The sequence below is a fragment of the Halyomorpha halys genome, unplaced genomic scaffold (genome assembly GCF_000696795.3).
Source record: "Halyomorpha halys isolate HHAL.00 unplaced genomic scaffold, Hhal_1.1 Scaffold100.1, whole genome shotgun sequence".
NCBI lineage: Eukaryota > Metazoa > Arthropoda > Insecta > Hemiptera > Pentatomidae > Halyomorpha > Halyomorpha halys.
In genome coordinates, this window is record NW_027112088.1 from 1,383,858 (window position 1) to 1,396,442 (window position 12,585).

Below are 12,585 nucleotides of genomic sequence, written 5' to 3' on the forward strand. Positions count from 1 at the left end.
CTCCTTACTTTGTCACAAATCAAGTCATCCATCAGAACCTCAATGTTCTATATGTTGCCGATTTGGCCAGAACCAGATACCATTCCTTCCATGATAAACTTCTCAACCACCCAAATCCACTTGTTTCTAACCTGGCTTCTCCTTCATTACCTACTACTCCTCCTAGGCGTCTGAAAAGAAGATGGCCTCGAAATCTTCTTCTCTAGAAATGTTATTAGAGTTCTATCAGTGGGTAGATTCGCCACATGTTTGTTTATGTCACTATGTCACCTACAGCAAATTTACTTGTTGCATATACGTGTATACAGTTGTAAATAACAATAAATAAATTATAAAAAAAAAAGAAACATTTAAGTGGTATGTAATTTTTGACAATCTAATTGAGTCAGGAATGTGAATATGTTTTTACAATCAGCGAATAAGGTGTATGGATAAATTCAATTCAATAATGGTATTAAGGTAGAAATCCATTGAGGCATCCAAGATATAGCTTAAAATTGGATATAGCAGGATCTTTACTCTTTACTGTTACTTTCATCTTGTATCTAATAAGTTATCTAATGGGCAGTTAGTTCAATCAATGTAGCTCATGACGAATCTGAGTAGGTTTATTTAGGTAGATATTAGTTTCGAGTTTTTCAGTAAATGATACTTATTATCTTTATAATTAAAATATATGGCAATAATTTAGGTTGCGAATTTATTTCCTACTATATTAATTTCTGGTTCCAATTCAGACGTTTTACAAATTAAATTTAAACTCCAAAAACCTTAAATCTAATATAATTGTTGATATAAGAAGAATGAAGATCATAAAGATTGTTAACCTGAGTGACCCAATACTAAACTCTCTTCCTACTCCCACATCATTCAGCCAATAGGAGGAGAGAACTCTACAAGATTTGGTCGTAAAAGGAATCCTTATGGATCCATTCCCTATCTCCACTGCCGAGAGTGGCGATAAAATGGGTTCCACTTCTCATACGAGAGAAGAATTTAGTATGCAGAACACAATGGAAGCTTAGTTTTTAGAGTTCAGAAAAACATTTAAAGTGCCATTTTTTCCTATCGCGTAGGAGAAACCATTAATTTTGTTATAGTGATATTAGAAGCGAAAGTTGATAAAAATTTTTAGTTTCGACTTCTAAAACATCTAGTCAAAGGAGTGCTCACATTCAGGAGAGATTTCCTCACCTTGGACACCACCGCCTCCTGAAGCATGATGGATGACGAAAATTTACTTATTACTTCCGTGATAGAAAAGTTTTTTCCCGCCTTTATTGCTTGTATCTTTTCCATTTTTTCCCATCTTTATTGCTTGTATTTTTTTCATTTTTTCCCATCTTTATTGCTTGTATCTTTTACACTACCAGTTATTGCTTGTATCTTTTACACTAGCAGTTATTATGTTTTGTAGAGTTGGCTGATGAAATATCAGGAGTTCTTATTTTTATCCGTTCCCGAGTACGAGTGTTTCCTCTTCGCATTGAAAAGTCTATTCTATGTTATAATCGAGTTTTACAACTTGTTGCAAGGATTCCTATTTCCTAATCCCTGAACGGAAAAGTTTCCATGGCAAAAATATCATATATGGTAATGGTATCGTAACTTTGGCATTTTGGTAGACTGTATCCTGCTCACAATGAAATTCATGTTTTCTCTGAAATGGTCCTTAAATATAACACATTAAATGGATTCGTTCATGTTTTATGCGTTTTACACTTTCAGACTTCTTTAAAGTTTTTTTTGGCCAATGTTGGGAGATTAATTTGACAGAGTATTTTACATCGCGGATGAGCAGAAAACTGATTTAATAATTGTATTAATTGTTTTGCTTATTTTATAACTAAACGCTTAGGTTACTAAGTGAATTGACTAAAACTAACCTATTTTATTATTTTTAAGTTAAAGGTTAGGAAACTTTCCCTATACTTGAAACCAGCTTGGATCTTAACATTTAGACATCCAATAAAAAGAAAACAGACATAGGAGTTACAGGAAGGTACAGGACGTAGAGCTAGAAAGAGACCTCACCATACAAGATAGGATATCATTTAAGGGTATTTTTAAAAACTTTTTACGAAAAAAAAAACCTAATTTGTTATTGACTAATTTATCTTTTATATTAAAGAAAAGAGTGATTAGGCCATCGCTTTAGTATCTCGCTCACAATTCTATTGATTATACAACGGTGTATGAAGGAATACTAATTTCCTCACTCCATGGAAAATCCCTTCAATGATTTTAATGATACTTAAACCTTAAAAAGGTAAACCTAGACTAGATTCCTTACGCTCCAATATTATTCGCAAAGCGCTTCAATTCTGCCCGACAAAGCTTGATGATTCCATTAATCAAAGTAGTATCTGTCGGGGTCTTTCAAAGTTCAACCATATTCCTACACTGTACTTCAAATACACATAAGAAAGGCGATAACATGGTGCGACATTTACCAACAATACTGATTATCATGAGACACACGAACCCTTGACAGGCTACACTGACATTACAATCTAGACCTAATAAAAAACATAAGATAAGGGAAACACAGAGCTGGTATAAAAAATGGAATTGACTAAAACTAACCTAATTTATTAATTTTAAATCAAAGGTAAGGAAACTTCCCCTATATTTTAAACCAGCTTGAATCTTAAAATTTAGACATCCAATAAAAAGAAAACAGACATAGGAGTTACACGAAGGTACAGGACTTACAGCTGAAAAGAGACCTTCTCGCCATTCAAGAGAGAATATCATTTAAGAGTATTTTTTTAAACTTTTGATGAAAAAAAAAATTTAATTTGTTATCGTCTAATTTATCTTTTATAATAATCATTCACTATCCAGGATGGATGGAATAATACGTAGTGGAGATACATGATTGAAATCCAAAGCAGTTAAATCCATGAAGCTGCAAATGAACAATAAAAACGAATTCAAATAACCCTACTACGGAAATAATCCTATTTTATAACCCTACCAGTCCTCAGGAACGGAGTGCGCTTATGTGTACTTTACTCTCTCGATTCCAGAACCTATTTAATTTTCTCCTGAGGCAAGACCTTAAAATAAACTAAGGGGAAAACATGGTTTCAAAAATATATCCTGACGTTAAGTGATCCGATTTCAGATTCGCTACTTGTGGGTACAAATATTTATATCATCACCTAACGTGCTAAAATGTCACGAGCTAAAAATGTATCTTCTTTGTACAAAGAATTTGAAGTTCCAACTTCCAAAATCTTGAAGTATTCTATATTTTAAAAAGCAACAAAAAACACCTTAAGTGTAAAAAATTTCACAGGGCATAATGCTTTACACATATGCTATTCTTTTATGTAACACTTATACTAAATTACATAATGCACTACAAAGGTGAAGAGGAAAAGATAAGAAGTGAATACCAAAAGTTACAATGAAAATTAACTAAATGTGATAGTTCATCTTTCGAAAGCAATAAGATCAAGAGATAATTATCTCGAATCAAGGTGTTAGAGAACATATTTTCGAAAATAGCACTAATTGCTCTATTTCTTCTCTTATATTCTTTATTCTGATATATTCCACTGATGCGAATATATCAAGAATGATTAATTTTGTTTAGCAATAAAAACTTTAATTTAATTAGGTATGTGAGTTTATTGCAAGTCTATTATCTCATTTTGCATAGATATTCCTCTTACCGTTTTTCTAATAGTCCTTTCTAATAATTGCAGTCAGTTTTGTATTGTTTTCTGATCATACCGGAAATATGGTGCCGGGCGAATCATAAAAGTTTTTATTAAATTTCATAGGTGATACGTTTCAGCTTTTAATGTTCTTATATTTTTATCAAAGTGCATTCAAAACAATTATTGTCATTCGAGATATGTCAGACAGGTCAAACATTTTTTAGCAGCTAGCTTTTGTTAAATCTATCGGAACATTCCTTTTATCTTTCTTGAATAACAAGAAATAAGTGCCTTTCCTCTGTTCAAGATTTATTTGAGGTATAGTATATAATATAAAAAAAATTGGACAAAGGGATAAAATATCTGCAATATTTACAAATAAAATCTGCAGAAATACAATATAATAATTATCCGGATTGAAACAGGAAAATGTGGTTGAAATACGATATTCTTTGTATTCCATAAATTCCTGGAATATGGAATCAGTTCCCTTTAGTCCTGCAAATGAACGATTTTAATTAGTAAAAGGAAATGAACATGTAGTATTTTCCTTCTGTAAATATAGGAGTTAAAACGAAATTCACCGTAATTTTGATTTTATCATTAATGATATTCAGCTAAGGTGGTTGCTTTTATAATAAAAGCTTTTATAGGATTTTATGGACTAACTAAAGAGTGATTATGTCATAGCTTTAGTATATAGCTCACAATTCTATACAACGGTATATGAAGGAATACTAATTTCCTCACTGACTGGAAAATCCCTTCAATGATTTTAATGATACTTAAACCATACAAAGATAAACATGGACTAGATTCCTTACGCCCGAAAGCGCTTCAATTCTGCCCGACAAAGCTTGATGATTCCATAAATCAAAGCAATATCTGTGGGGGGTCTTTCAAGGTTCTATCCTGTCCCTACACTGTACATCATATACACATAAGACAGGCGATAACATGGTGCGACATTTACCAACGATACTGATTATCATGAGACACACGAACCCTTGACAGGCCACACTGCCATTACAATCTAGACCTAATAAAAAACATAAACTAGGCGAAACACAGATTGTTGTAAACAATGGAAATAAAAACTTAACGATGATAAGTCTCAACATGTAATTAAGTTACTGCCTTCTTGTTTACATAGACAATCACAAACCACTGTAGTAAGTTACTTGAAAAATATTTTTGACGCAAGATTTATATGGGGCCATGCGTGAGGTATAAACTTAAAATACCAAATTTACGGCTGAGATTATTATATCCCGTTCTACAAACGTCTTAAATTAACCATCATACAGAAATTTACGTTTTTAAAATTTATGGACTTGCTAAAAAGGGACACATTCGGATAAAACATGTGTCCCAATCACAATTGGTTCACAACAAATTGCACGAACTTCTCAATAAATCAATAACACACGACAAATAATGACATTCTTGATGAAACTTGGCGAAGAATGAAGAGGAGTTGGATGAGGGACCTTCTAGCCTTACAATATAGTTTAAAACGTGAGAACGTACCACTGAGTGTTGCCTCACGTCTACCAAATCCATGTTCTACATATTACATTTCGTTTCGAATTTAATTGTGGCTTTCATTTCGACCTCATCTGACAACGTTGGTTATATTCCAAATGTTTAATTTTGATTGGATGTATGAAGATTAATTATATTAAATGAAGACGTTTATTTTGGTGAAATAGATAAGAAAACATCACTAGTAATTTAATTTAATTTTAAGTATTGTAAAAAAAATAGAAATTCATTGTTCCCTACTCGTCCAGCTTAATTTCATAATTAAGCCCGGGCGTTACCCTACCTTTAAAAAACTGAAATTAACTAATAAGGGAGTAGACTTTGAAAAATAAAATATCAAATAATGAAAAACCTTAAAATCTACATGAATAAACGTTGTTTTAAATGTTTAAACATGGTTCAATTGTTCTTACTTTTAGACTAATCATGAATATTTAAAATAATAATATTGGTAAGCCTTCGTCATATACCTCATTGTGTGCGAAAGATCAATGAATTTCAAATCTTATCGTATAACATATTTAAGGAGGAAAAAATACTGGTTAGCATCATCTGAATTTCCACAAAGTCGCTAACGATATTAACAATGACAGTACAAATTTATTGCAATAAGGACCAATTGGAAACAAGATGTCTCGTTCGAACCCCAACAACGTATTCGTTGCGCTCTCCCAATGCCTGGGTGTTAGAATATTTATTTATAATGAGTTGTATATGTTGAATATTTATTTAGATTGATGAGTTTCTTAGAAATGCATTAGCCCGCTTTTTTACCTCTCACAATGCATCTATGTCTATGTATAATATAGATGTCCATCTATAATCTATGTCCGGAATTCACATCTTCGGTAACCCTGCGGTTATACTGTTAACAGCATTTCAGGAGCTTTTCGAACTCTTACAAAGAACCGTTGGGAAGTCGATGTAGCGGTTCTATTCAGGTAAGGTATTGCAATTGAACTTGCACTATAATTGTATGAATTAATCGGCGGTTTTCCATGCAACATAATTTCGATTTGCCCTTTAGACCTTGATATTTTTAGGCAGATTACTGATCAAATTTCTGTTAAAATGTTTATATTGAAAAAAATTACTTGTGATTGGGTATATAAAAGCAGAGTTAGTTTTATTGAAGTATTCTAAAATGTTTATTACATATACTGATATTTATCAAATTGAAAGCTTTATTGAAATTTCAACTAAATAAACACAGAACGGGCCGCATTGCAGGTGTTCGTTAAACAAGGATTGATCCTTGTTTGGCATATATTATAATAATAGAGCTATGTAAATTTAATTAAAAAAATCAATAATGTTTCTAAAACTTATATTGTTATGTTATAGATATATATCTTTTTCATTTTAAGATGAGAAAAGGGCATTTTCGCCTTTGAAAATATTAGTAGGTATAGTTGATGAGAACTTCAAGTATTAATACCTTCTTTCTCAGCATAGCTAATTATGGTAACTACTACAGCTTGTTCAAAGAGAAAATATAAGCAAAATTAAATTTTTGTTTTAGCAATTAATTTATTGTCTTCATAGTTAAACTTGTTCAGACCTAGGTGGTTTGGAACTAAAACACCTTACACCTATTTAAGAGGTTTTTAATTTTTTATGTAATATTTGTAAAAGGTTAAACTTACATTAACTTAAAAAACCGGTAACTACTAATTATTTTATGTGTTAGGTAAATAATTCCATATTATTTACCAGGTTTTAAGTATTATTGATTCAGAATTTAATAGGATTATAAATTAAAATGATCAAATGATAAATAAAAATAAAATTTTGTGAAGCTAAAAGATAAAAAATGATAACAATATTTTTTTTAATAACAATGTTAATTACATATAAAAAAATAAAAATAAGTAATATAATTGAGACGATGTGCAGATGAAATATATTAAGCGCAAAAAATTATTGTATATAATTATTAAAACAGAGTCATAACCTTATGAAGATAGGTTTTGTTCATGAAAGGGTCACAACAAATTGACCAAGGTGATAAATATATAAAATGATTGAAAGAAAATTATAATTTTTTTAAGGAGATTAGCATTATTTCAGTAATTTATTAATATAAAAAAAGATATCACATAATAAAATTTTGTGATATTATTTGATAGAAACCTGAGTATGATAGTTTGGAATTGAAAAAAAAAATTCGGATACATTAATTTTAAGATGTGATAGTGAAAATATACTATTATCAATGGATAATATGTAAGTAAAAAATATGATTATTTCAAGGTATCCTTGATAATGGCCTAAGAGCTGAAACTTTAGATAAACAAAAATAAATACAGCTGAGAGAAAGGTTCAAAAGAATTTTCTGTTGTAAATTAATTAAACCTACACTTAACAAGAAATCAATAAATGATATGTTTTTTAACTAATGATAATAATATTTAAAATATCATAAATCTGAAGAATAATCTCGATAAATAAAACATGTTTGCTACTTGCTCAATTTCTTTATAAAATACCCTAATATCTTTATAATAATACGACGAGACGGAATAGGATTTGGTCCATATCCCCTAAGCGGGTCCTTATCCCCCACTACTTCTGGATCTGTCCCAAGTCAAAGACCTATCGACCTTTGAGCTACACAATTGGTCTAGTTTCCAACAACAATGTGGTATGAGTCAATTAAAACTCTCTGAATTGTTTCTTTATGTTCAAAATATTAATGATAAACGTAAGGACATAACAATTACAGTATAATTCGAAATTATATGAAGTGTCACACAATATAATTTTTATTTACCTATATTCATTTTAAATTTAATGGTTTCAAATCATCATGACCGAGCATCTAAAAGATTAGGTCCACGAAAACTAGAAGTCAATGTGGACAGAAATTCCACAGGCAAATAAAGAAATATAATAAAATAAGCTACAAATCAGGGGGTAAGTGCTAAGAGAAGTGGTTATTACCGAGATAAGGATTGGGTCATACCAACCTAATTAATATACATTTAATTACAGAAGGGTACCGATCAAAATAAGAAAGCTGTCAGTCACACTAACTACTCAACAGATGATAAAGGAGTGCAAATTACTGCATCAAGATTTTGTGAAAATAAAGAAGCAATTCCACGTTGTAGAAAGGTATTTCTGAAGAAGGAAAAAGAGACGATTAATAATATCATAAAAAACTGGAAAAAAATCAGTCATTATAAGTTATGATACTTTTAATTAAAGGAAAAAGAAAATCAGATAAAGAAAACAAAAATTAAGATGGCAATATAATATAAAACATAAAAGCATGTGAGCGAATATATAGAAGATACCAATAGGAATAATAAATACGTAAAATAAAGCAGACAATTGTCGCTTAATGCAAACGGTCAGAAACCGCTTAAAGAATAAACCCATAGTACCAAAAAAAAAAATCATCTAAACACCAAAATAAGATTGAAACTATAAATAACAGGAAATATATAAATGATGAAATAGTTGATCACCCGTAAAAATCCAATGAAACAGTCAATCTTTGTATACATTTTTTCCAAACAGTATATAATAACGAAATTTATAATCTAGTGAGTGTTAAATTGTGTTCGTAACAGTTTATGCCCCACCATTAATAAATGTAAAGTGCAGTAAAACAAATACAGAGTACATGAGAATAGAAAAATATATTTATTTTGTAATAGAAATGAGAGGAATGGTGAAAGGAGCAGTGATTCCTTAAGGATTCCTACAAGGTTATTTGGAATAACATTCAGACTGACGTAACTGATTTGAATTACAAAGACCTGTTCACAATCATTCTGATTTACGCTTACGCACTTGTAAATGAAAAATTTAACAATTAAGACTTTATGCTATGTCTCGTTCGATTATTAATAAACATAAAGCTTTTTTGATATTATTTTGGCATCTGCATAAAGTGAACCGCTTGGCAGGAACGAAGCACCAGCAGCCCCACCTTGAGTTTCGCAGTACTTCCTTCTCTTTAAATTTCGAATGATTGTGTTTTTAAATTCTCTGGGTAATTCATTAGTATTACCTCTAAACTATCAGTCAGAACATCCATCTTTGGGTTTACTGTCATTCCGACAAACCGTGTAAGAGTCCCATTTCGAAAGGTAGTTAAAGTAGTGTAAATTCGAAAATGGGAGAAATAGGTTATAATATTTTTTTTAAATATTTTAGAAAATTTTGAAATTCTGACTCTACAATAGCGAGTATTGGTCGATGTATGACTCGTCACAATCTCTCAAGGAGATCATGACACTAAATATAGTAGGAGTGAATCCATCCCTGGAGAATCCCTCTAAGCCCAGAATTAGGACCGGTCTTATCTAACCTTTAAAACGAGTAGAGAAAACTTTGAAAAAAAAATTAGTTAAATCGAAAAACCCATACCCTTCAACCTCACACTGTCAATCTCAATTACTCCAATCTAGGTTAAATTAACCTAAAATTAATTAAGTTGTAGGGTAGATGCAACATTAGTAGGTACTTTAACAAAAACTTTTTTCAGTATAGCGCTATAAGTTTACTCATAGTTTTCTTTTCTATGTTCGTTTTAAGTTGATAAATCTCTTTCATTGCTAATTTCCTTTAATTTAATAAAAAATAAACGATTATTAATTGCTTAAGTGAACCTGAGATGTGTTTTTGTAGAAAAAAATTAATAGTTTTGTAAGCAAAAGGATAGCTCCTACATTTTGTATAGAGTATCTAAAGAATGATTTAAAATAAAAAAAAGGTGAGCGAACATTCTTGAGAAATGATCATAAAACACTAAGAAAAACTCACCTCTTCATTGGTTTCGATTTTTTAAAATATAATTTAAACCCCCTTTTCTAAGATTGTAGCAGTACCTACTGCTGGTGCATTTACTGCATATATTTTTTTTTTTTTTACGAATATAATACGATGAATTAAAAAAATAAAATAAAATGGAATATATTTTCAGTGACTTCAATTGTTGGTGCTAAAATAGTTTTTACAACAAATATTCAGGTTGTATTGGACCGCCTAAAAGGAAATCTAACCGATTGCTACAGATACAGTTGAAATTGCTTTTCCTAACGTGAAAAAATAAACGTAAAAAATAAATAAATAATAAGTTTTAGATATCCATATACTTATTCAACGCAGAATATTTTTGAATTTTTTTATGTATACCTGTTTTTTTTTACTCTACACATATTCAATAACCTTTTTAGTAAGTTCGAAAACATTCCTTATGACAAGATTCCGTATAATTTTGATACTCAAAGAAAATACCTCGTTTTGGACGTAATTATTTTTTTTTAGAATGAAGTTTTGATTTCGTGTCAAGGAAAAGGAAGGTATTTAAGATATATAAGAAGAAAAAAAGGCCATCCTTCCCGGCCGGACCCGCTATACTAAGACACCAGGGAGCGACGGTCCTATATCACTGAAATATTTTCTTAAAACGGGCAGAGGAGACTTAAGATAGTATAATCGAGCAATATTAAAAAGCGCCTAAAATTTGAAAACGGTGTGAAACCTGCCATTCCCATTTTTTTTCGTACTATAAAACCTTCCACTCCCGCCCTCCATGGTAGCCTTACTTATCTGACTTTTCAAACAAGCAATTACTGTGAGTAGGATGGTCGATGCACAAAGTGTCCCAATTTCACAAGAGGAAATAATGTCCCACTAAGATGCCTAGGAAGCGAAGGTCCTATATCACTTTAGAAATATTTGCTTGATAGTTTAATCCAGCAATATTTAAAAAGCGCCTGAAATTGGAAAACAGTGTGATATTTTTGGAAAAAGAAAAATGGGATGATGTTACTTTTATCTGAATTAAATCACGCCTTCCTCCCTGTTTCATTTTTAACCTTCTCACGTTGTTATGCCTGTACATCTTTGTTTTTCAACTTCAGGAATTTTATATTTCTAAAATTTATTTATCTTGATAATTCTATTTTTATAGCTTTCAAATGTCAGCCCTTGCTTTGTTTAATATTACTCATTTTATATTATCTTTTATATTTTTTACTTTCACTTACCTATGAATAGAATATCTTTTTAAAAGGAATTTATAATTCGAGTTGTAGACTAAAATACACGTTCTAGTCCAAATAACTAATCAAGTCTTGCAAAGTTATCTGTGAGTGTGTGTGTAAATAGCCTAGCTCAAAAATGAAAAATGGAACTAAACTAAAATTACATAATTGAACCGGTTATAGTTTATAACCTTTGATGTTATAGCAACTTTTTTGAAGAAATCGACTGGCCATGAGTACCAGTTTATAGAATCGATTTTTCCCATATTTTTGATTTTCTCAAAATGGTTCTAACGATTTTTATTAAACTCGGTACGACCATGTATAATCATGTCATCGTTTATATCAGATAGGTTTTATCGTTATTGATATATTATCTAAATGCTTAAATGACGAATTAAAAAAAAAAAAAATCTTTGTTTTCAAGTACCTTCAATTTTGATTATATGAAATAATCATAGTGATAATGTAACTGTAAATAACGAAATATGAAAGAATGTGATAATAAACTATAGGATAAAATAAAGTTAAATTTTTATCCTTATCGCTACTAGTTTGTTTAATGTAGGAACACAGTCGCATGGATTAAAAGAAAGCATACACAGTTGGTAAAAATTTTGTATTGTAGTAAATATTGTATTGAGTAAATGTATTGTATTATATATTGTATATGATCCGCCTCATAATCATCACCTGTTATCATAGTCTAAAGGGTATCGATCCAAAAATCATTAGTTATGCTAGTAAAGTAAATATTTTAGTATAAATACTGTATAAAACACTTAAATTGTTACCTATGGTGGTAAATATGGTGCCACAGTAGAAGACCGAAGACCAGAAATCCCACTGTGGCTTATCTCCCTTGGACATGATGTGCGTGTCCTGTTTGAAGTGCTCCAGGAGGACACCCTCGTAGGCTCGGAGGGACGCCGTCGACTTTCCTAACCATTCGTCTTCGTCATCTTTATTTTCCGGAATTTCCATTTCTCTGAAGTGCTGTACAGAAAATCAATTAATAAAGTATTTATATTTATATTAGGCAAAATTAAAACTTAATACACAAAAGTTTTTAAAGTTTGCATAAGAATGTTTTAAATATTATAAAAATATATATATAAACCAATCAATTTCTTAAATCTTAGAACATAAGTATATTTTATAGAATATTACATTTAAAGAGAAAAACTGGATTTTGAAGAAACTTTGGAATGAGGGTTTTTCCTCATTTATTTCTTTCTTATTAATTGATTCTTGAATAATTTAAAAAATAAATTGTTGATGTAATACAATGCAAATTCATTTTAAATCTTAATTTTTAGACTTTGGTTATAATCCATTTGTAACCTGTAGGACAACACGCTCTTCCT

The 12,585-nt window shown here is 30.4% G+C and overlaps 1 protein-coding gene and 1 long non-coding RNA gene across 2 annotated transcripts in view; one reads left to right on the forward strand and one right to left on the reverse strand.

Moving 5' to 3' along the window:
• Positions 1 to 12,585, reverse strand: part of LOC106677474 (TWiK family of potassium channels protein 18) — a 168,850-nt gene that overhangs the window by 71,487 nt on the left and 84,778 nt on the right. The window contains exon 4 of the mRNA XM_067050072.1: positions 12,013 to 12,214. Within this exon, the coding sequence (XP_066906173.1) occupies positions 12,013 to 12,214 (202 nt within the window). The remainder of the gene's footprint in view (positions 1 to 12,012; positions 12,215 to 12,585) is intronic.
• LOC136796411 (uncharacterized) overlaps positions 1 to 12,585 on the forward strand; it is a 171,198-nt gene that overhangs the window by 61,609 nt on the left and 97,004 nt on the right. The gene's annotated exons all lie outside the window — the stretch shown is intronic.